At 35.9% G+C, this 26,079-nt stretch overlaps 1 protein-coding gene across 3 annotated transcripts in view; it reads right to left on the reverse strand.

Annotated features, from left to right (window-relative positions):
* The window catches only part of SCN2A (sodium voltage-gated channel alpha subunit 2), a 152,075-nt gene that overhangs the window by 60,655 nt on the left and 65,341 nt on the right, over positions 1-26,079 (reverse strand). For 2 of the 3 annotated variants that reach the window (XM_030797165.1, XM_012496570.2), the window contains exons 4-13: positions 23,367-23,456; positions 22,511-22,639; positions 21,862-21,953; positions 20,707-20,979; positions 19,219-19,282; positions 17,547-17,688; positions 17,200-17,406; positions 15,539-15,826; positions 7,806-8,150; positions 4,305-4,437 (exon numbers count right to left, since the gene is read on the reverse strand). In XM_030797165.1, the coding sequence (XP_030653025.1) occupies positions 4,305-4,437; positions 7,806-8,150; positions 15,539-15,826; positions 17,200-17,406; positions 17,547-17,688; positions 19,219-19,282; positions 20,707-20,979; positions 21,862-21,953; positions 22,511-22,639; positions 23,367-23,456 (1,763 nt within the window). Of the gene's footprint in view, positions 1-4,304; positions 4,438-7,805; positions 8,151-15,538; positions 15,827-17,199; positions 17,407-17,546; positions 17,689-19,218; positions 19,283-20,706; positions 20,980-21,861; positions 21,954-22,048; positions 22,141-22,510; positions 22,640-23,366; positions 23,457-26,079 lie in introns of all 3 variants that reach the window. The other variant, XM_030797166.1, reaches the window with a different exon arrangement.

The raw sequence follows: 26,079 nt of genomic DNA on the forward strand, positions 1-26,079 counted from the left end.
AAAACTGCTTACTTTCTATTAAGCAGATTTGGTTTAAATTAAAAGGAATTTAAAAAATCTAAAGTTCTTAAAAGATATTATGGGTTAATCTGCTGGAGGAACAGGGAAAATTTTACAATGGGTTTGCTGTCATAGAAAGGATCAGTACAGAAAGGCTAGTAAGCTTTCTAAATGCATCCTGGCTAAACATAGCTTCCAAGATTCTATTGGCAATACTAAACTGTCTGATACTTACCTTCAAGGCTGCTAGAAACTAATGGGTAGAACTTGCATTGCGTACACTTAAAGCTCATCCATGTTCCAGATAGAGCAAGAAGTATATATGTTATCAGAGATATCTCAGGAGATGTCCTAAGAACCTTAATCAGTCACACTGAATGTCGGTTTCTTGGATTAGATATGCTTTGGTGATCTTCTAATTAGATAATTTTATCAGCGTCACCAATCTCAGTTTAAAAGTCTCAAATTAAATTTTATTAGATTATAGGCTTGCATATTAGACACAACAAAGTTCCATCTCTCTACATTTCTCATTTAATTAGAGGGCATAAAAGAAGAGAAAGTACCCCAGCCTAAGGAACTGGAGTCCTCATGTTGTTACAAATCAACACTTCACAAAGTGGAACTCATTTATTACTGGAAAAATACAAAGGATTTTAGGTGAAACATACATATAATTCATACATTTTCATGGCATACATTTATTTAAATGTATTTAAATATATAACTCATATCAAACTTATGACATAAAATTTTATATTAAAATGTATTTATCCAAGGAAAATGTACAATGATGTCAAGAAGAATTTCAACCAAATATTGGGAGAGAAGACAGAAATGCACAGATCTTTAAGGTAATACCCAAAATACTGAAATTTGGTGAATATTGGCAAAGAAATTTGGGGAATTAGGAAGTGAAAAATTGTCTACCATCTTCCTTTGGCAAGATAATCTCTTCATCAACTTATGAGTGGAAAAATATGCAGAATTTGTTGTTTTCTGTCAATACCATTGCTGTACATCTGATTACCTGTTCTGCCAAAATGCGGCCACCACCTCTTAGCACTGAAATAGAGGGAAGGTTTCTTCTTTTTAAATCCATGGCATAGTTGACTCTAGTCAGTCACTTTAATACTATTGTGGCAACTGGAACATCTGTCCACATCTGGCACAATTTACTATGAACTAAACCTTGTAAGGGTGGAACCAGCATATGAAAGGACAACCACAGCCACAGATAATAATGTTTCTTCTACTAATCAACATTTGCCACTAATTAATTCTATAATACTATTTTCCTAAGTAAATTAATTTATTGTTTATTGTTTTTAAAATTTCCACTAAAAGTAGATTTGTCAATTGTCTCTTTGGATATTGAAATTCTTCAAGTGCACAGTTTGTTTCCATTTCCCTTAATACATAACTTTGTAAACAATAAATAATATTTGATTTATAATTCAGAGAAAAAATATAGTTATTATGCACTGGTTATTTTGTAAATACTTCTAAATTCCCAAATAACTTTATATTTACATTGAAGGTAAAAAGGAGATATTATTATTTACAGTAAATAACAAAAGAGAAACTACAAAATGTAATTTTGTCTGTATACTGCCATAATATGGCTTTTTCTTTCCATGCCAGCTGTCATTTAGCAAATAAAGAGAAGCAAACAGGAACTGGATAGAAAAAAAGTAAACTGGAGAAAAGTTTCAAAAACGAAATTCAGCAGATGTGGCTCATCTTGACAGTAGGAATAACCGGAGCAAAGTTGTTTAAGTTCTAAAATAAAACCATTCAATTATTCATTCCAAAAAAAGGCAGGGGGGAATCTCACACTTTAAAACAAAGCAAAGCATTCAGGAGAGAACTGCAGCCACATCTCCATTATTCCTGCGTGGGTTATCCACATAGAATCACTTACAGTAAATCTGTGTCTTTTGCTGGCTCACCTTGATTCTTCAGGTGCTTCTAACTCACCCTCCCACCATCCTTCACAAAGGTGTGACCAGAAACCATTTCTATGTGATTTTGCACTTTTAAAAATTTGAAACGCAAATGGTTCATTTTTGCTTATCCACTACTGCTTCATTAAGCATGAGGCTATCCATTACCCTGGACAACGGAGACTTGGCTGTAGTTAAAAAGAAGGAAAACAAAAATTGCCAACTGGATCAACAAGCCTGGTTCATAAAAAGGAAAGGTGAATTAAACAACAATCAGACATAGAAGAAAGGATCCCCAAGTAAAGAGATCATGTCAACCAAGAAAACTTTGCACCATTATCAGAAACCAAAAAAAAAAAAAAAGACTATCTTAAGTCAGCTTGAGTATGCATGTATGTGATATTGCTAACAACCAACCTTGACCAATGTCACACTCAATGTGTCTACATACCATTGAACAAAGAAAAGTCAGTTTTCATTCTAGATAACTGATTAAAAACAGAATAAAAACTTGGCCATCATTTCTCACAAATATACAAAGTCAAAAGCTCTGCAGATAACAAAACGAAAACACTCTCAGTCTTCAGCTTCCTAGGTTGCACTTATTCCTAGAACATCCTTTCCATCCTAATCAACTCCATGTCACATAGTTCCGTGGAGAGAGGTGTGGGTGCATTTATTTTGAACTCCAAATCTTAATTAGTTGGCAAGTCCAATCTTGTGGATATTTGAGGTTTTTAAAGTAATGTCTTATTTAGCTCAAACTTAATGCTATCAGAAGTGCAAAGCATGACTGTTGATTTAGACTTACCCTGTCTCCTTCTCTACTTCCTGCTTTAGGGAGCAGACATGCTGCTGACATCGGTAGCAGAACCACTGGCAGCTTCCTCTCAGTGGTTTTGCTATGGCAAGGAGCGGAAGGCCAGACAATCTTCAAAAGATTTACCTGGAGGGACAGGGAGGAGCAAGCTACTGGCAGCTGGGGGGAAGAGGGAGTGCAAGCTAACGCAGGCGAGGTTGGGGAAGAACGTACTAGAGTTTAATATTCCATTGAAATCAGTGAATTGCATTAGGATACTGCATTAGGACATTATGAAAATTGGGTTTTGTGATACTGACTTGTCTGTGATGTACACAGTCGTCTACACTGTGAATTTTTTTCTGGCTGTGACTTTCAGGCTTTTCGTATTGGTATTAATAACATGGGATCTTTGCATACAGACAGGAAAAGAATTATTCCAAGAATCTATCCAATCTCAAGAGAAAATCTAATTATCAATAAGAAAGGGATGTGTATGCTTGCTCTCTTTTGCTTTCATTCTCCTTTTCTCTTCGCCTTTGACACATCTACACACACACACGCTCACACACATACCTGGGAAGGGGCACAAGGGAGAAGGTTTGTAAAGAGATAGGGAAAGGAGGGAATAGGAGGGCAAGGAAGGGGGATAGAATACATTTTACATGAAAATATTTTCCAAGTAGTTGAAGTTGATAGTTGTTTGAATTCACTTACAGAATGGAAAGGCAAAAACATGTGAATTAACAAAAATAACAACAACAAAACAACTAATAATGATAATATTTATTAACTGTCTTCTGCATGCCAAATACATCAGTGTTTTAGCTAAGAAGGCTTATTTAATCCATTCAACAACCTTATGCCTAAACATCATCATCCACATTTTACTGATGAGGAGACTGAAATTCAAAGTCACAAATTAACACATTTAACATATGGCAGAGCCAGAAATTGATCACAGATTAAGCTGTCCCCAAAGTCTTTATTTTGGCATTCTGAGATCCAGACTGCTAAACATTATGTTAACTATTCAGACAAAATCTGCAACTAAAGAGAAAGCTGATATATTGTAAGACTCTGGTCAGAGAAAGGCAAAAGTAGGACCATAAAATTTTAAACACTTTGCTTCAAGGAAGTTAATATCAAACCCTAATTCACATTTTTAATTTACATTTCTGGTTAAGTCATAGGATTTTATAACTTGTGTCTCAAGCAGTTAATACAATCCAAATGGCTTAGCATCATCATAAGGATAAGCATTTATCATTACACTCTTTTCAATGTCATGCACACAAGTTTCAATGTTTAGAATTTAATGTATGAAAGTGGTGTTCAAAATGTACCTTAAATTTGCAGCAGCTTTCTGGAGGCTAAATATAAAAAAATCTATGGAAGATAATAGAATCCATGAGTTGTGCACGGATTTTACTTTTACTTAGTAAAATATGTAATAATGATACAGTATCAAGTAAAGAAGTATTTTATTGAAATTTATGAAGTGTTTTTTCATCATTACCAAAGCACCAAGTAACTGTGATGCAGGACTTTTGACATACCTTCCATGGTGTTGGTCAAAATACTGGCTATACTCATTGCTCTTTGCCTTGATGTAGGATCTTCCAATAAATCCATGGAAACATGATAAGAACTGGACCGTCTCTTTCTTATTTCTGTTTCAGTAGTCGTGCCCTAAAAGTAGAATTTCAGATGAAATAATCACTATTTTTGAAAGCAGCAAAGCCCAAAGCATTCCTATAACAGGTGTTATTTAACTAAATATACACCATGCTTTCTCAGATGTGAAAAGCTCACTAAGATATTGTTGAAATTATAATTCTTTGGGGGTGCTTGAAAGTCTGTCAGATTTTCAGCTTTTGGGGAGGCCTTGGTTTGTCAAGATGGGCTTTCCTATTCCTCCATCCCAGGGATTTGGGCTGGAGGGACCAAGTCTACTACTGGACAGATAGGCTTTTAGCATTTCAGCCAATCCTACTTAGGACTTCAGACCGAAACATACTGTTTCTTAATTTTCACCCAGGTTGAGTTTTTTGATCTTTATAGACATATATTCAGGTAGTTTAATATACGAACAAAAAGGTTTGAAAGTCTCCTTCATATGCATCAGTAATAGTTCCCCTAAAATGTGAATTCCAGTTGTAAAATGCCTTCATTCATTAGAGACAGGTAACATTTCCCAACATTCCTCATTACAAAACTAAATTTTAGAACTAATCTATAGCTTTGTCCTATATTTAAAAAACTACTTAATCCACAACACAATCCACCCTTGGCACTGAGACTATAATTTAAGCAGATAATACCAATGTGGGGGACTGATTTTTAGTAATGATTCAATGATCTGATAATCTCCTATTCCAGAATAAACTCATCAGGATTTCAACATGGGCGAAAATTTATTCCTACTTCAGGAGATCAAACAGTGATGTTAATTATCACAGAAAAAAAAAGGTAAAGCTAAAGAATTTCAAATGCAGGTCTGAGTGTTAATAATAAATTAAAAAGTTTCATTCCTTTGAGGATTTTCCCTATTTCTAAAAGAACGATATGATCAAAATATAATAATGTGACCAAAATATTATTTATTTTGGTCACATCATATTATGATGTGAACAATTAGCAGTATGTTATCTTTTGTAAGTTGAATTATTTTAATGAATACATATTCAAAACCAAAATTTCCACTCATGGCATATGATTGTCACTAATGGTGATAAACATTCATATAGGTCATTCTAAAATTAATTTTAAGGTAAAAAACAAGTGAAATTAGTAAGAAAAGAAATAACCTATCTCTAAAAATAAAAATCTTTTAATCAAAACGGTGCCTCTCAGAATTGAAAATATTTCAGCTTGTCAGAAAGAGGCAAAGGTTTAAGGAGAAAAAAAATAGCCACATGCAGATCATCTAGTCCCTTCTGTTCTACACAGAAGCACATGTACAAACCTAGATTTGTTTAATTTTCAAATAGATTCCAAAACTGCTAATGACATTACTAAGAAAATTCTTTCTTAAGTTAAATTGTCTCAATTGAATTTATGTGCAAAGTACAGGAAATGATGTGCCTTCAAGGGTGTCATTTGCCCATAGCTATTTATTTTCTATTGTCATTTCTCCTCTGCATTCTCCAAAAGCCTACTTCATTTGTCTGCACCTTCAGCTCAACTTTGCAATGGTACAGTGCCCTGCCTCAAAGCACTTAAGATTGTAAGATTAAAGAATGAAGTTGAGGAAGCAGGAAATAAAGGGATAACACGAAGCTTTGCCTCAAGCTAGCAACAACTTTGCCTTCAGAGATTTGTCCCACCATCTCTGATAGGACAGGAGATTTATGATAATTATTGATAAATGCTAAATAATTTCTGACAGACTGGCAGTCTCTCTGTATTCCTGCATGATAATTGTAGATTTACTTTTGTTTACCCAATTAACATTTATCAAGATCAGTGTTAAACATACTTTATTATGTATAAGAATTATGTGGGATGCTTGTTAAGGAAGATTCCCAGACCTTGTTCTCCTCAGTGTTCTGGTCTGAAAAGGTCTGGGTAGGCACAGGAATCTCTAGTTTTAAGAAGCATCCCATGAGATTCTGATGTAAGTAGTATGAAAGTGAAGTATATTTTGAGAAACACTGGTTAAAATGAAAGTGTTTATGTGTTTATTTCCTTAACCATCTCTTCTTTTCGATTTAAAGAAATTAAAAATAACTCAACGGGAGGCAATATTTCAGTGTTGATAGAAAGTAGGTTCAGTAACCAGCATACCTGGAGTCAAATCTTAGCTCCACCATGCACAAGCCTCAGTTTCCTCCTCTGTAAAATTGGGATAATATTACTATCAAAAAGGGTTGTTATGAGAGTTAAATGAATTAACACATGTACAGTGTTCTGGACAGTGTCTGGTACATGGTTATCTATGATCATTTTTTAAGAAGAGCTGATGTTCTCTCTTCATTCTTCCTGGTTCCTCCACTATGAAGTTCTACTTTTCTCATGGTTCAACTTGACTCCAGGATACCTGGACACTTCCCTGGTAGAAGGAGGTGGGGAGAGGCCATGCAAAAAATGTGAAGAAGATAATGGCTGTTTTATAATCCAAAATAAGAAGCTCCTCCATTAGGTAACTGAAAACGAACTCCATATCATTTTAATGTGGCTCAAAGACCTTGTCCAATGATAATAAATGGAGCTATGTGAAAAAAAAATCATAAGAAGACATTTTGAATGCTATAAAATACAATCAAGTGACATTGCCAAAATATGTTTTGCTAGCTAATGGAATTTTATTTAATACCAACATTAAAAGCATCTTATGGTTTATGAAATAAATTTCAATAATATAGCCCTGTAAGTGTCTAGGATGTAGTTGAAATCCTTTTCCATGTGATTGATTTTGGGCCACTTTGTTTACAATAAGAGTTTATGACAGTAATATAAAGATTGGGATCTGCTCTAAAAATGACAACCCATGACTCCATACCAGGTACTTTCTGAGTGGCTCTTCACTGTACAAATTTACAATGGTTGAGATCATTAGAGTGGATGCTAAAAAAATTACAATGCTCTGACCTGCAAAGAGAGGCAATGTTGTACTATGGGATTTAAATCTGTTTAGTAATAGTATCTACTGCAAGTAGAAGTATTCAAATCTCCTTTTAAATGAACAACAATCACAAAATCCTTAAGTATTTATTTAATTTGTGAGCATTAATTTCCTTGGATTTAATTTAACTATATAAATCAAACATTATGCTTGATAAATTGTTGCTTTGCTTTTTGGCGGGTTTCATACCATAGTAATAATGATGAAAGATTACTTCTAATTATATTCTCTGACAGCCAACCTAGGTTTTTAATTACTTTGTAGAAAAGTCTGAATAGAACAATTTCACAAGATAGTTAACAGCTTGATTGAACAAACTCCCAGCCTTTGGACAACAAACTCAACAAATTCTTAAATGTGGAAATGGAAAAACACTCCTGCCTGCACCAGTCACAACTCTCTTCCCATCAGCTGCAATTTTAATTGGCCTCACCTCTGGTAGGAGCTGCCCAGCTGATGTGAGGGTAGAAGGGCCCCCAACCAGGGAGACCACACCATTGCAGTCCACAGCGCTATGCATCTTCCCATTCATGGGCAGGATGGGGAGCACCCTGGAGGCACGGCTGGCCTGGCTGACATTGCTGTGGCGCCGTTCTCCATGTCTGTGCGGCACAAACAGAGAGTCTCTTCGGCTGTCATTGTCCTCAAAGGTGCTGTGCTCATCATCAGCAAAGTCATTCTCAGAGCCAATGTCCTTTGCTCGACCTCTGAAGCTGAAAAGACTCGCCCTACTGTTGCGTCTTGGAGAGAAAAGGGAGCCACGGATGCTCAGTAAGGACTATGAATAACAAGAGAAGAAACAAAAACCAGATGAAGAGAATTAAGAGCTGGCATTCTGAAAAACAGAATTTGATTCATTGTGTCATAGTCATTGACTTACTCAAGGATAAGTCATTGGACATGCGGAACCAAGGGCCCCTCTGATGACTGCTGGTGGCATTTTGGTACTTTCTACAAGGTTCACCTTTTCTATTTCACTCTTGCTTTTTCTCCTTCCCCCATTTTCCATCTTCTGCTCTCTTTTCTTCTACTTTACCCATACTTTAACATAGTCAGAAGTGTCCCCATAATGTTTTGTCCTGTTACTGGCATCTAGAACTGATACTTTTGATAGACCCTTCTTTAGAAGTTAATTTCAGTTAACAACCCAATGGAAAACAATTAAACACAAACCTACCTTTAGATCCTCTGAAGTCAAAAATGTAGCCAGTAAGAGCTCACTAGTGACCACGCCCTGATGCAAATCTTACCATGGAGGAAATATAATTAATTTTGCTAGTAGGGATGTTTAATTATAGTACACGAGGCAGCTTCTCCAATTCCCTTTGCATATTTTATTATGGTCTTCATGAATAAATTAAATCAAGCTGAAATAACTGTATGATTTATTCCCTAATTTTCACCCTTTTGTCTCTGTCTCAAGAAATCTGAGGGCAATATTTATAAAAACTTAAATTTCACTAAGAGTCTGATCACAACAATTTAATTTTTTTTTTTTTTGAAGTCAGTACCCTGTTCAGCCTTGAGAAATGCTCCTCAAGTCTCAGACCAGGTTATACGGGAGACACTAACTTCAATTCCTGGATGCAGCAGGAATTGAGGCTCGGGTCTCCTAGTGTTCCAGGCAATGTCCTAGGGCCTAGCCAATCAGTGTATTCGATATGTAATTTAAAGATGGTCATGAAATCCTGCTTGGTCAATTGAAAGATATCCCTGTCTTTTACAACTGTTGAGGAAATGGTGCTTTTTCACTTGAGGCTGCTAAAAATATTGGCTCTAAGTTTGGAGCTGCAGTGACATCTTGCCACCATGTGGGAGGAACCTGGATTCAGATATGGAGAAAGACATGGTCATGGTAACATGTCTTGAGCTTCTGGATCCATCCATGCCTAAAGCTATTCACAGACATAATTTACATCATCTAATACATTCTCTTTTTTACTTCAGCCAGCTTGCATTGGATTTATGTAATTATTAATGGAAAGAATACTAACTTCATCACTTAAGTATTATTGGTTTGATCTTTTCCTCTCCAAAGGTTTAAAACTAACTAAAAACATTATTTTATACCTACTAATATCTAGGTTTTTATATTCCTGACTAATATGGTTTGGCTGTGTCCCCACCCAGATCTCATCTTAAGTTGTATCTCCCATAATTTCCATTGTTGGGGAAGGGACCTGGTGGGAAATAGTTGAATCATAGCAGCAGTTTTCTCCATACGGTTCTCATGGTAGTGAATAAGTCTCATGAGATCTCATGATTTTATGGGGAGAAATCCCTTTCACTTGGCTCTCACTCTCTCTTTGCCTGCCACCATCCATGTGAGATATGACTTGCTCCTCTTTGCCTTCTGCCAAGATTGTGAGGCTTCCCCAGCCACATGGAACTATAAGTCCAATTAAATGTCTTTCTTTGGTAAATTGCCCAGTCTCAGGTATTTCTTTATCAGCAGCATGAAAGCAGATTAATACAGTAAATTGATACCAGGAGTGGGGCTCTACTGAAAAGATACCCAAAAATGTGGAAGCAGCTTTGGAACTGGATAACAGGCAGAGGATGGAACAGTTTGGAGGGCTCAGAAGAACACAGAAAAATGTGAGAAAGTTTGGAACTTCCTAGAGACTCATTGAATGGCTTTGACCAAAAGCCTGATAGCGATATGGACAATAAGGTCCAGGCTAAGGTGGTCTCAGATGGAGATGAGGAACTTGTTGGGAAATGGAGCAAAGGTGACTCTTGTTATATTATAACAAAGAGACTGGTGGCATTTTGCCCCTGTCCTAGAGATTTGTGGAACTTTGAACTTGGGAGAGATGATTTAGAGTATCTGGCAGAAGAAATTTCTAAGCAGCAAAGCATTCAAACGGTGACTTGGGTGCTGCTAAAGGTATTCAGTTTCATAAGGGAAGCAGAGAATAAAAGTTTGGAAAATTTGCAGCCTGACAATGTGACAGAAAAGAAAATCCCATTTTCTGAAGAGAAATTCAAGCAGGTTGTAGAAATTTGCATAAGTAATGAGGAGCTGAATGTTAATCCCCAAGACAATGGGGAAAATGTCTCCAGGGCATGTCAGAGATATTTGCAGCAGCCCCTCCCATCACAGGCCTGGAGGCCTAGGAGGAAAAAGTGGTTTCATGTGCCGGGTCCAGGGTCCCACACTGTGTGCAGCCTAGGAACTTGGTGCCCTGTATCCCTGTGGCTCCAGCCAGGCTGAAAAGGGCAAATGTAGAGCTAGGCCCATGGCTTCAGAGGGTGCAAGCCTCAAGCCTTGGCAGCTTCCACATGGTGTTGAGCCTGTCAGTGAACAGAAGTCAATAACTGGGATTTGGGAACATCTGCCTAGATTTCAGAGGATGTATAGAAATGCCTGGATGTACAGGCAGAAGTTTGCTGCAGGGGCAGGGCTCTCATGGAGAACCTCTGCTAAGGCAGTGAGGAAGGGAAATGTGGGGTCAGAGCCCCAACACAGGGTCCCTACTGGGGCACTGCCTGGTGGAGCTCTGAGAAGAGAGCCACTGTCCTCCAGACCCAAGAATAATAGATCCACCAACAGCTTGAACTGTGCACCTGGAAAAGCCACAGACATTCAATGCCAGCCCATGGAAGTAGTCAGGAGGGAAGCTGTATCCTGCAAATCGACAGGAGTGGAGCTGCTCAAGACCAAGGGAACCCACCTCTTACATCAGCGTAACCTGGATGTGACACATGGAGTCAAAGGAAATCATTTTGGAGCTTTAAGATTTGACTGCCCCGCTGGATTTTGAACTTGCACGGGGCCTGTAACCCCTTCGTTTTGGCCAGTTTCTCCCATTTGGAATGGCTGTATTTAGCTAATGTCTGTAACCCTATTTTATCTAGGAAGTAACTAACTTGCTTTTGATTTTTCAGGCTCATAGATGGAAAGGACCTGCCTCGTCTCTGATGAGGCTTTGTTTGGACTGTGGACTTTTGAATTAATGCTGAAATAGTTAAGACTTTGGGGGACTGTTGGGAAGGAAGGCATGATTCATTTTGAAATGTGAGGACATGAGATTTGGGAGGGGCCAGGGGTGGAATGACATGATTTGGCTGTGTCCCCACCCAGATCTCATCTTGAGTTATATTTCCCATAATTCCCACTGTTGTGGGAGGGACCTTGTCGGAGATAGTTAAATCATGGTAGTGGTTTTCCCCATACTGTTCTCATGGTAGTGAATGGGTCTCATGAGATATGATGGTTTTATGGGGAGAAACTTCTTTTGCTTGGCTTTCACTCTGTCTTTGCCTGCCACCATCCATGTAAGATGTGGCTTGCTCCTCTTTGCCTTCTGCCATGATTGTGAGGCTTCACCAACCACATGGAACTGTAAGTCCAATTAACCTCTTCCTTTGCTAAATTGCCCAGTCTTGGGTATACCTTTATCAGCAGCATGAAAACAGAGTAATATACTGACCAATAAGTATGCCTTTTATTTTCTTTCCAGCTAAAGCATTACTTTTTCTCAATAATATCTGTTAGTTTCTAATAAATGTCTGTAAATGTTAAACACTATCTTATGTGATTCTATTCATTATTTACAGTAAGAACCACTTCTTTTTTTTTTTTTTTTTGAGATCGAGTCTCGCTCTGTCACCCAGGCTAGAGTGCAGTGGCGTGATCTCGGCTCACTGCAAGCTCCACCTCCCAGGTTCACACCATTCTCCTGCCTCAGCCTCTCGAGTAGCTGGGACTACAGGCACCCGCCACCATGCCGGGCTAATTTTTTGTATTTTTTAGTAGAGATGGGGTTTCACCGTGTTAGCCAGGATGGTCTTGATCTCCTAACCTAGTGATCCGCCCGTCTCAGCCTCCCAAAGTGCTGGGATTACAGGTGTGAGCCACCACACCTGGCCTAGAACTACTTCTAAGAAGACTTACTGCTCCCACAACAGAAGTTATCTCTCCTTTTGTTGTTCCCATGCTTCTTTATCCTATTAACTACATTAGTAAGATTCATTCTTTTCTTTTATCATTTTCCACACAAGTAGTTATTTTTTAAAGCCTCTCTTAGACTATCCATCTTCTTTCCTGTCTCCTTTCTCTCCTCTAACAAGGGACTTTGAATTAGCTATGAGGACATAACAGTTATGGGATTTACAGGATGTGTGACATACTGCTCATCATTAGCTAAAAAAGAAAGGCAAACAATACATACTTTGCAATGAAGAATGTTTCTATCGCTTTTAGTAAGAGTTTATATTTTAACTGCCAGTACCCGATTCAGCTGGAACCATAGAAGCGTTGGAAGAAAATAGAGTTATAAGTTTGCATGCTTTTCAAGGATCATGGATGAATTAAGCTATACAAAAACATAGTTTACATGTGACAGCTATATGAGAAATGATTGTGCCCCATCCGTTAGCATCAACTTCTATTATTGACATTCATTACATAAATGCATAGTAATCAAATGCTGTAACACACAAAAAAGATGGCCAGTAAGAAATATTCCCCATACCAAATGAATCTTTAAAAAGCAAAACTCCTAGCTTATCACAAATAAATAATAAAGTAATAATTTAAGGTTAATTTTACCTTATAAAGGTTTCAAAAAAATCCAGATTATCTTGAAACTTGATTAGAGATTACATTCTTGACTTTTTTCTCCCCTCTTTACCACACTAACAAGTCAAATCAGAGTCTAAGAAACTATTCATATTTCCACTTACTCTACTAAAGAAATTATAATCTTGCAGTAAAGGCTTACATTGTATAGTTTTTCAATACAAACACAGAGATGGTTACCAACACAATCATGTCATCACAAAACAATAATTCCTAATATTTTGGGGTCTCAAACTCTTAAAAATCTAACAGACACGATAGGCCCTCCATTACTATACCAAGGTTAAGTACTTCTATCTGGTTTGACATTTTCGGTATTACTTTCAGGACTTGCAACGTGGGGTTGGTGTGATTTCAGGGTTTTCTGTCTCTCCTCCCTTCTTCCTTTTATCCTTCCCCCATCTCTTTCTCTTTCTTTCCCTTTCCCTCTGTCTTTTTCTGTCTCCCTCTCCATCCTCTTAGACATTTGTTTGACTATTTCTTTATCAAGCAAAATAAAGTCTTTAACTCTATTTTTATATAGAGACTGCTTAAGAAGAAGCATCAATTTGAGCCAGCCATGCCATGTCTTCTAAGTCAGTGATCGCTTATAATACCCAACTAGCTGGGAAATGGAGGTATGTAGAGGTATGAAGAAGAGGCTGCTGGGAGAATATCATATCTATGAGCAAAATGTACAGAAAAAGGAAGGACAGAGCCTAGCCTTATCAGGCTTCACTATTTTGCCTAGAATTAGTTTTATTCAATTAGAAATAAGGCAAATTGAAGAGAATCTCTGTGGTATCTGTTTGATATGAACTTGATAATGAAGTTTCAAATCTGGGCCAAAATTTAGGCAAATTTTGGCCAAAACTTAGACAACTTTAGGCAAAAATTTAGACAAATGTAGGTAAAAATGTAGGCAAAAATACTTTACCTTCCTCCCTCCTTTGCTCCCTTTTTTCCCCTCTCTCGGTCTCCCCCTCCCTCCCTCCCTTTCTTTTTCTTCCTTTCTTTTCAGAATGACTAATGCTGTAAACAGGGGGTTTGCCTTTTAAAGGATTCCTATTTATTGATTAATGTTTCTACTAACAGAATCATCATGATTGTGACAACAAAATGAAAGACACCAAGTAAATTTTGATATTTAAAGACCCTATGTTAAATTTGAATTAATCCCCAGTGTATCCTGTCTTACGATGTTATTTGTATTTGAAATGAATAAGGCTGACCTACAAAAATTTATATATATCACATGTAAGGTTATGTGAACTTGTCTATATTATAAAAAGGTAAAAGTGAAAGTATAATGCCATTGTGTATTTTAAATAAAGTCATATTGTAAATTTCCTTATCAGTTTTTAAAGGCATTCTTCATAGGCAACTTGATAAAGTGGAAAGTTTAAGGTTTTCAGTACCAGGCAAAATTTGAATACCAACAACCCTAATATGAACAAGACACTCAAAGATCATAATAACTTTTTCTATTACTATATGACATTGTGCAACTATTTAACTTTACTGATCCAAAATAGTTTTTTCATTATAGTAATGAAAATAATACTATTCTACAGAACTGTTAACATTAATTATGAGAGTGTAGAAAGAATGCCAAGCATAAAATAGGTACTCAACAAAGAATGCAGCCCCCTGCTTCTCTTCACATATAAAAATTGGGGATATTAATTAAATTAGAACTTACCTAGGGTTGTAGTGAAAGGCTTAAGTGAATTAATATTGCAAATAACAACACAACGTATAAATATTAGCCATTATCAATGTTGTGGTTGTAATTCTTATTGCTACTGTATAGGTATTAAAGTTTCACTCCTGGTGAAAATGTCTTCTGAGGTACTGTGTATTCCTGTGAATTCTCTTGGTAATTTCAAAGACAATTGGGATTCTAAATTTTAAAATTTCAACAACTTGCATGAGTACAAAAAGCAGAGGCATCCAGTGAATATTTGTTGTAGTTTATAAATCACAGTATTCTTCGAATGCAAGTCCCATGTTTAACATGAAACACAGATAATCAAGTACAACTAAACACCACTTTTTATTTTGTGCCATAAATCTCCATCAGTACCTGCCTATCTGAGAGTTTTGGCTACTTTTAAAGATATTTTGTTTCGTTCCCCTTTGAAACAAGGGCATGAAGAATGCACTTGGCAAGTCATGTTTACACCTGATGGGAACAATCCCGCAGGTGGCCTAAAAGAGTCTCTGATCCACTTCTGGGAATTTGTCACTCAGAAAACCCACAGTTCACTAGATCCATGCACAATAGTTAAGAAGAGATGGGAACCATCTGCTGATAATTCCTGATGTGGAAAATTTCTCCAAGATTTTTGAGTCTTTGAGAAAACCTCAAAACCGCAAATTTTTCCAAACCCAGAGGGATCTAAAATTTCCTTCCTGGGATTCCAAAAAGTTGTAAAACTCACAAATTCTCTGAAGTGATAGCCAAAACACTTGATAATCATCACTACTCTGAAAGCATTGTGCCATCCAGGTGGAAGGCAGTTTTCTCTCCATTAAATTCTGGCATATTCTTTAAAAAAACTTCTGAGAACACAATTCATGTAATTTAATATTTTTACCTGGTGTGGAGAAGAAAATCTCTTTTCATATGTCAGCCTACTTCCTTCCAAGGAAAAACGGAAACCTTTTCTTCTTATGCTGTCTTCAGATTCCGATTTTCGGACTCTGTCATTTTTCTCTTCTTCTCCAGACTGTTCTTTCTGTTTCTTTTTCTTTCTTCTGTTTTTCAGCTCTTTTTCACTTTTGGAACTCAACTTAGATGCTACTGAAGAACTCTCTGAAAAAACTCCTATCCCACCAGCACCACTGAAGTCTCTTGATTCAGCAGATGCGGCCGCAGCTGCTGCCTAGAAAGGCGCAAAGTATGTGGAAGTTGCATATAAACTTAAAAAATAATTGTCATGTTACTGCTTAATCGAGCTTCAATATCATGAAGGTAATCTTGAAAAACAATTCTCCATTTTATTCTGTATTTTAGAAAACAGTACATTGTTATTAGACCAATCAAAGAATAAAATGGGCATTCATATGGAAGATGATACATATGACTTTTATGAGAACGTTTAAGCTCTGTCCTCACACTATGATGTCTAATTATCTAATAATATGAGCAAGACACTTAAAGATCATAATAACATGTTCTATAATTCAAACAATATTTTAAGAAGGAAATAATATAAGAATTAAAGGCTTCCTATTTAAACCTGGTAGACATTTGCCTTTGATTCCATTTTCACACAATAAAGAAATTTAGTGCTAGTCTGAATTATTAAATGTAATTCAGTCAAGTATTTTATTTTAATGACATTTTTCTCCATGATTTAAATTGAGTATTTCACTAAGAAATGCACAGCAAAGACATAATACAGACTGTTTATTTGAGAATCCTAGATGATGGCATCTGCATGAATTTGTAAAGTATAACAGTAGTTTTGGCAGAAAGATGGTGTTTAATATTGTTGCTATTACAGTAATATACCTTGACCTTTATTACATATTTAGGAATACTCAGTAATAAAAGGGAATTGTATTCAACATACAAGAAAAGACAAAAATGGCAATTGGATTAGTTAATGCCATTAAGTCAAGCAAATATAATTAGAGAAATTCTTGCCTTATTTTGAAGGCTTGTCAAGTCCAAATTAAAGGATTTGTAGAGTAGGAGGCAGAGAGTGCTAATGTTTTAATGTTTACACACTAGTGATTTACCAATATAACCCACAAACTTGCATTTGTACACTTTATATAAAAGAGAACAAATATTGAATAAGCCTTTGCCTTTCCAGACTCAGTGAAATAATTTTCTTAGTTTGATTCTGGTTTTCTGACCCTTACCACCTCTGTGATACTGCAATGAAGAAGCAAGTGTAACTGAATTCCTCTTCCCCTAAGAAAATACTTCAACCAAAGACATGTAGGTTTATCTACTCTGCAAGTCTGAGTAAATGAGGCCTTTGTTAATAGTTAATTCCCTCAAAGAGTCACAAGGGAGAAAAAAATGTCAGTAAAGCAATCATAATTATCCATGTTTTGATGCTATTACTATTGACAGAGATCATCGCAATAAAGTAATAACTTCTTAATAACCAAATAGGCTTCTAGCACTTACCAAACACATATGACCTATTTCTAATGTCAACTACCTTGCCACTGACCTCAACATTTAGGTCAAAGAATTTAGATGAAGAAAAACAAAGGACTATATGCTTGTTCACTATACCTGAGCTTCTTCTTGTTGCTTTTTCAACTGTTCGAGCATCTGCTGAAACTCAGCTTCCTTCTGTTCAGCCTCTTCCAATGTGGCCTGATTCTGTTCCTCATAGGCCATGGCCACCACAGCCAAGATCAAATTTATTAGATAGAATGAGCCCAAGAAAATGACCAGCACAAAAAATATCATGTACGTTTTCCCAGCAGCACGTAGTGTCTGCAAAATGGAAGAGAGATTTTAATAAATTTTATATAGGATGTTACAAACTTATACTCTAAGAAATAAAGTATTCTACAGCAATTCTCTTGAGTTCAGTGTTTTATGATTCTCAGAAAAATGATTTTATCTGTTCTCACCAGTTGATAAAGGTTTTCCCAGAAGTCCTGAGTCATGAGACGAAATAATGACAAAAAGGCCCAACTAAAGGTGTCAAAGCTCGTGTAGCCATAGTTGGGGTTTCTACCAGCCTTCACACAGATGTATCCTTCAGGACACTGGCTGTAATTACGTTAGAGGAAAGAGAGGAAGTCAATAATTGCAAGTCTGCTAATTGGTTTTCCTGTTTTAATAGATGCCAATGTCTATTTTTACAGGCACTAGAAAAAAGCCGATTTCTCTCACCTTATCCAGTACTTAACTCAGCACTAAGTGGACTGATTTATATAATAACAGAATCTATTAGATCTACTTTGTGGATTCCTCTGTGATTCATAATTGTCATTATTATATTTATCATGTCTCCATACAAAAGCAATCATATCATGATTAATATCTTCTGGGACTTAAGGACAGATAAAAGAGTCTGTAAGGAAAAAGTTGATTTTCACTGAAGATGTCTTGAGGCAGAAATGTGTGTAAGTGTGGGAACAGGGCAAAGAAGTGAGAAAAGGGTAGGTGGGGCATGCTGCAAGGAGTGAATGACACTGTGTGGTAAAAATGTCATAGGAGGACCTTGAAGATCAAGCAGACCTGGCCTCAATGTCTTGCCTGACACTTCTGAGCTGAACGATCTTGGGCAAGTTACTTAACTTGCTAATCTTCAGGTGCCTCGCATGTGAGAATGGGCTAATAAGAGAACCTGCCTCACAAATTTGCAAACATTGAATAACATATTGTATGTAACGCATTTAGTACAGTACACACAAGGAATGAAAATCAATTGATTTACTTATCATTGGAATCTGAAGATAAAGGCAGCATAGCACTGATCATAGGAGCCAAATGGAAAGCCTATTATCACTGGGAATTTTGCTACAGGTATTAGCTACTAATGTCCACAGTATCATCGTCCAAAGAAAGTGCATTAGACTTTTGTGTGTGGCTCTAAAATCTTGCTAAATAGAGAAAATTAACTGTGTTTTTAAATTTTCCTAGGATTTAGCTCCATGTTTCTTAATAGCAAACATTTGCATGATCCCAATAATAACAATTACAAGCACTTATTGAGCGATCTAAATAGCTATACATTTATTAATCCACTTCATCATCACAAAAACCCTATTATTATACCCATTTGCTATATGAGGAAACGAAGGCAAGAAGAAGTGAGATTATATGATGAAGTCAAAGTCTGACTCTATGCAGACTCTCCAGTTTATGTTTTTAACCACTTTGCTAAAATATGCTAAATACTCCCCATGTCTCAGATATTAACATTGTCTTCAGAGATCTTATATTTTAAGCTATGGAGAACACATTAGTATATATAAAATATTACACTTATAAAAAGTATGTGCTTAGGAATTCTATTAAGCTTCAGATGCATATTATACTGCTTTATTCTCTATTTCATATTGAACTAATTTGGAAGATTAGATGTGACCTAGCATAGAAAAATAATTGCAGTAAATGACTGTGTGAAGGAGGTGAGAATCTACACTTATCCTGGCTATTCTGAGAGTCACCGTGAAGTAGAATTTATGGAGGGTTTTGAGTGAGGAGTGAGTGGGACTGGATGAGTGGGAGGTGGCAGGTTATTGACACTGATGGAGCAATGTGGACTGAAACTCAGTAGGAAGCGTCACTTACCCTGCATCTGAGCTGTTGCCACAAAGCAGAGCATCATTCTGCCCCTCTAAAAAATAAAAGTGACCTATTTAAAGAGAAAGGAATAGAAAGAATCATTAAAAGCCTGTAAAACACTTCAGACACTCTGTTTAGGTGGCAAAGCTCACAAATGTTTTCAATCATAATGAGATGGATAAACTAATAAATATATATGGCTAAAGAGATTTTTCACAATGTTGAACAAATATCAATATATAACATTTTTGATTATACAAATGGTTAGCAAATCTACATTAAAAAGAAAAATGTTCAGAAGGAATTACTATGATAACATTCTTATATCAGCATTCATTGCAAATATAAGCTCAAATTGCATGGGATACATTAAGAAAGAGCTGCCAGTCTATTGCTGGGCACAAAAAGTAAGAAAGAAGAAAGCCTTGTTGTTTCTAGGTGTTTTCGTGCAAATACATTTTACCTTACGTATACTTTTTTCCCTGGGCTCAAAATAGATTCAGACATTTTTTCCTGCCAATTTTAACAATTTCCTGTGAGAAGTGGGCTTAGGTATTTATTCCCTCCTATGATGCTGTAAATAAGTGTTTTGTTTGAAATTTTTGCTTGATTTCTGCCTTTCAAATGAAGAAAATAAACTTGTTTCTTTGGAGAGATATGTTGTCTGAGTATATCTAGTTTTTATTTTTAAGCTATGGAGAGCTATCTAGTTTTTATTTTTAAGGTATGACATACAACTTCAGTAAGTTGCAAAGATGATCTCAGAAAACATGCACACACATGCAAACATATGTATTTTTATATTCACACACAAACATGCACACACATAAGAAAAATGACAGAGGGGCTGGGCTCAATGTTAAGAAATCATGCTGAAGTATATGGCATAAGCTTATTCTGATGTTCATACCTTAAATATAATCAAACTAAACTGGTAACTACAATACAATGATGACACTAAAGGGACTAATTAGAATACGAGTAAGTGAATGGCTAAATCAGGGTTACTTAAGCTTCTGAGAAGCACACAAATTCTTATTTCATCTTGATGAATGGTTTCTCTATTTTCAGATGCAGCATATATACTCAATACATATGTTGCATCAACCAAATAGGGCCAAATTATTTCCCCTCAGTCTTAACACATTTCAGTGGAATACACTGAATAGTTCAAACTACTGATTTATTTATTAAAACGACTGAAAATACCTGATTAATGCCTACCAAATAAACATTTTTAATATGGCATAATATGAAATTACTTTCAACATGAGTATAAGACAACACATTTTCAAATGAGAACTTTTACTATATCAATGGACAGATAAGAAAAAAAGAGTAAGGTATCATTTGATATCTCTTTTATATGTAGTAAATCATCTTAAATTAGTCTAAGTCACTTGGTTCACATCTAAATTGAGACAATTTCCATTATATATAATATTTAATATTTAGAGAACTAAACAACTTAATGGTTTATAGAGTATATCTTACTTTTATCCTCAATATATTCATCCCAGTTAAACATGCTCACTGTCCTATTGAAAGTAGTACCATTCCCATCCAATGAATTGTTAAAGAAGGAAGTGATATTTATTTCAAAGGAAGAATTATCTGGAGGCCATTGCAAACATTTATTTCGTAGGTTGCCCATGAACAACTGTAATCCTATGAGCGCAAACACGCTTAGACAGAACACAGTCAAGATCATGACATCAGAAAGCTTCTTCACTGACTGGATCAGGGCCCCCACAATGGTCTTCAGGCCTACAAATAAAATCAGAAGGGGGAATTTAAATATACTACTCAACAGCTATTTTACCGGCAAAAATATCATGAGCTTGTCCTGGAAAATAAAAATGTCATGCAGAATGCCAACAATATTAGTTTAATGTTTGTGATTGAATAACATTTTCATGAAAAGCCTGCTAGCTGGTGAAAATGAATGAAAGCAGAACTTGTATGTTCATTAGAAAACTGTGAATGGAAATGAACCAAATGTGTATTTCCAAACACTCCTTAGAGCAAAAGAATGATTTTGTTATTCATGCTTAAACATCAACCTTGTGTAAATATTTTGCTTTTATTTGCAGATGTCTTACTCCCTAACCCCTTATTGGTTTTAGAAAAGTCTATGTGAATGGAGTAGTAAGAAATCTTGAAGTCGATGAATTATGAGGTTATATATCTGTGAATTCTGCAAGCTTGAGTATGGGTTAAAAAAAGGAAGACATCTGAAATCTGAGCCCCATGCAGCACTCATGCTATCTCTTGCTCTTTCATTTATCTGCAGCTTAAAAGATTGCCAGTTTTAGGCCTAAATTGTCAAATTTGCATCAATCTGAATGTCTCATAGTTTAGCTTCTATGCGGAAAGCTTGATGTTATAGGATGCAAACCATGTAGCCTGTTACTGCAAATGCCTCATGCAACACTTGTTAAACTCAAAGGCTGATTTAGAATAGTTTTAAATAAAGCAACAAGTAAAAAGCAAAGAATCAAATCCATCCAAAAAATGATGTACCAATTCTTGCTTTTTTACATATTTATTTGCAATATGCAACTAGCAACAAGGCTTCTGCACAAAAGCTGTGATTGTAGCACCACCACTGTAGCTAAATTCAGCCTCGGTGTTTAACCTAGCTCTCACCTGGAATGACTGAAATTGTTTTCAATGCTCGGAGAACTCTGAATGTTCTCAACGCTGAGACATTGCCCAGGTCCACAAACTCTGTCACATATCTGTAATAAGGGGTTCACACACAAACACAATGACAGAACACAAGAAACAGTTGGAGATATAAGGGGCCTACCACCTTATACCATTTTCTTCTTACCTGGAATTACAGAAATAGTTTTCAAAGCTCTCAAGACTCTGAAAGTTCGAAGAGCTGAAACATTGCCTAGGTTTACAAATTCTGTTACATACCTGTAGAATTAAATCAGAGTTATTCAGAATTTAGGGAAATCTATGTCTACCTTGGTCTTTCATCAAGACCTTTTTAATTTCATGAGTGTCGCCATCAGATTTCCCAATTAAGAGGAAAATGGCATTGTCATCAATCATAATCTCTGTTATTTGGGAAACTTTATTACTTTACAGTGCTAATTGAAACCAAAGCCATATAATTTACTATGATAGTTCCTAATTTCTCCAAACTGGATAATTTGATTGGAAGAAAAATATCATTACTAAGAAAAATGCTTGGTCTGTCAAGGCAAGCCACCAAGGAAAATATAGTATAGGCTCCCACCAGTGATTTACTCTTCCAGGATAGAAAATGTATTAAGATACTTACGCAAAAGTAATGACTGTGAAATCCAACCAATTCCATGGATCCCGTAAAAATGTGAAATCTTCTAAACAAAAGCCCCTTGCAAGTATTTTAATAAGTGATTCAAAAGTATAAATTCCTGTAAAGGTATACCTGAGAGAAAATAGCCAAGCTCACATTAAAAATCTAGTGGTTAATTTACATGTACATATCTTAAAGATGACATAAACAGCAAACAAAAATTAGACACTTCCATGTTGGTCTCCCTATGATATAGAGTTTAGGTGGGGCTTAAGTCAAAAAAGAAACATTAAATTCCAAAAGGCATTCTCATTGACTGTAAATAAATGAATACTGCATTTTCCACATTAATTAATTCAAAGGATCCAAATAATGTGGCGCTATATGAAGACATAATCTGAAATACACTGGCATTCAGTCTGATTTGAGCAAATAGGTATTAATCCAAAAATGATTGAAGCATTTGTATTTTATAAAATATGCACCATTAAAATCCATCAAATATATACTAGTAACACATAGAACTGTGATAGTCATTAAAAAAGGAACATAAAAATTAGGTATACTTTTTATCAGTAGATATTAGTAAATCACTGGTGATCTTCAAGAGCATAAGACTCACAAAGAAGATAAAGGGCTGCAGATAATGGCAGTCAAACTACTGCAGTAATTTACAAACTCAGTGAGCCCACTACAAGCTTTGTCCTAGAAGGCATTTAGTGATAGAAATGAATTTGAATCAGGGTCTGGTTAACAGTAGCTAGCATGGTTTGTTAAAGAAATTGAGGAGGTCTCAAGGTGTTAAAAGCACAATATGAAGCATAAAGGGAGGTCAATATTGAAAAATATTTATACTTACTCCACATTCTTTGTCCAGTCTGGAGGGTTACTCATGGTCATGAATACACAGTTGGTAAGAATCGTGCACATAATGAGCATATTGAATAAAGTAGAAGAATATCGTCAAGGAAGACAAAGCTCAATGGAAAAATCTTACTTTCATGCACTACCGTGCCTTCACCACCATGAAGTTTAAAACTTTAGTGCTTATTAATATTTTGTTGCTTATTATTATTTTGTTGCTTATTATTCTATCATTGACCTTTTTTTTGCCATTTCTATAACTCAACAACCTCATATTTAGATCTTGTCTTCAGGCCAAGCCATCAACTATTTTGAGGCTATTTGGGTACTTTTAGTAATTAAAAAAATTAAATGCAAAGAAATTAGTTCATCAGTGAATAATTTATCAACTTAAATTTTCTTAATGACAGACTCAACTGAACATTAAAACTGCAAGTTCAGCATGTATGTAAACCCTGGCAAAAATTCAACAATACAATTCAAGTAATTAATTAAATGTATTATAACATCATTCTAAAAGTTACCCTGGTGGAATGTCTTATAATAAGGTCCTTTCTAAACGGAGTATATAATATACTGTAACTGCTCATAAAATCCTGAACTATGAGAGAAGATGGCAGGTGTTAGCACTGGCATTTCTGGGGTTTGTAATTAAGGCAAAATTACTTATTAAGTTCCCTGAATCTCAATTGACTTGGTTATAAAGTAAGAAAAAGTAATCATTTAACAGGATTGCTATGAAGATCAAATTCGTTAAAATATGTAAGTCTCCTGCAACTTAATGGCCCTAGTGCATAATAGATGCTCAATAAATTGCTTCCTGGATCATACAGAACACAGTTTATTACAAATATTGGGTTGGTTTCACCCTATTCCACTTTGTCTTTGCAGGTATAGCCAATGCCCTTCACTTTCCTTGACATTAAAAAACAGCAAAAGACAAAAACCAAAACAACTGTTTAAGAAAATATTCAGTACTCAGATAATAGTAATGACTTTCATATTTAATAAAAAGCATAATAAAGATTTAGTTGCCATTATGTAAAGCGGCACTCTTTATCAACGTGAATCTGGACACAATTATAAAAATTCCAGAGAGGAAATACGTGCTCTTCATATCTTTTCTCACTCCCAATGTTTTTACTATAAATCATCACATTACTTACACATAATGAAATATCAACATTATTACAACTGGACAATGTTGTGCTGATCTAGAAAGAAAGTTAATTTGCATCGAGTACTGGTTTTAGTCAAAACAATAATAATATTATTATTTTTTAAGTTTAGTAGCTGTGCTGTAAGGCAGATGCTTAATTCCCAGTTTTTTCATCCATATGAAAACACTCATAAGTAAATGATGTGCATCAGCCACGTGAGGGCACTATAATCTAGAGAACACACACACACAAAATACCATTTCAAAGAAACAATTTTTCTTTATTGCTAAAACAAACAAAAAACTAAATTAAATAAAAAATGACTTGCTATTGGTATATAAAACTAGAGAGTCCTTTGTGCCTGTAGGTCTGCTGAGCTCTACTGGGGAAAAATAACACCCCGTGGCATATTGGCACCATTCTAAATTTATGGTCACAAACCTCAGTGGTCCTCAACACAGTCCTGCATTTTCCCACTAGGCTCCATCTCCCACTCTTTGCAAAGAAAAATTTCAAATATTCTCCACTTTCCTCCAACTTCCAACCCTCTTCTTTCTTCTGGCTCCATTTCAAGCTGAAAACTTATTTTCTACTTTACAGAGAAGAGATAGCATCATAATGCCCCGCCTCCACTTCCCACCCCCAAATCAACAAATTTCTCCACATTGAGACTAACCCTTTCCTCCTTCCTGTTATAGTGGGGAAGTTTCCAATCCCTCCACCCGTATTCTGGACACCTTCCCCCTTCCAGAAGACTTCAGCAATCTCTTACTCTCTCTTTTCTTATCCTTAATGGCTCCCACCTTCCTGGCTTTTTCCCATAGACACAAACTTGCTTATGTCTCCCTTGTCCTGGCATAGGGGAAAGGATATTTCTCTCCTATGACTCACAACTCTCCTTAACTACTTACAGCCCTATCTCCCTTTTCCATATCATGGCCAAACTTTTTGAAAGAGCTGCTTATCTTTCCTTTTCTTATGTATCTATCACATATTCAGCCTACCAGCTTTTCTTTCTAAAGATGGCAACATCTTCACGTTTTGTCACTAAAAACAAAAGGATAATTTGAGTTTATATTTGACATGCTTTCTGAGCAGCATTCAACAAGGATGGTTCCTCCCCTTAGCATTAAGTTATCTTCCCTCTGCTTTCAGGCGGTTCCAATTCCCTGGCTTCTTCATGCCTCAGGGCACCAATTTCTCTGTATTCTTTGAAATGTGGCATTTTTCTTTTTGAAAAGAAAGACATAAGGTATGTAAGCCATCTACCTCTCTTCTACTCCCCTCATCCTAGTGTAGTCCATCAACAAACATTGCTCAACAAACATAACCATTATGTACCACCATTCTCAGATACTTCTCTCCAAGCAAGACCTCTCTTCTGAATTCCACATTCTTGATTGTCCATATGACATCTGTACTTACATATCTTATCAACACTTCAAATTTTGAATTCTAAAACTGAACTTTTGAAAAGTATCTTTTAATCTACCCCTCCACTCCTGCTAATTACTAACTCCTTTGACATCTCTGTGTCTTATAAAATGT

The sequence above is a fragment of the Nomascus leucogenys genome, chromosome 17 (genome assembly GCF_006542625.1).
Source record: "Nomascus leucogenys isolate Asia chromosome 17, Asia_NLE_v1, whole genome shotgun sequence".
Lineage (NCBI taxonomy): Eukaryota > Metazoa > Chordata > Mammalia > Primates > Hylobatidae > Nomascus > Nomascus leucogenys.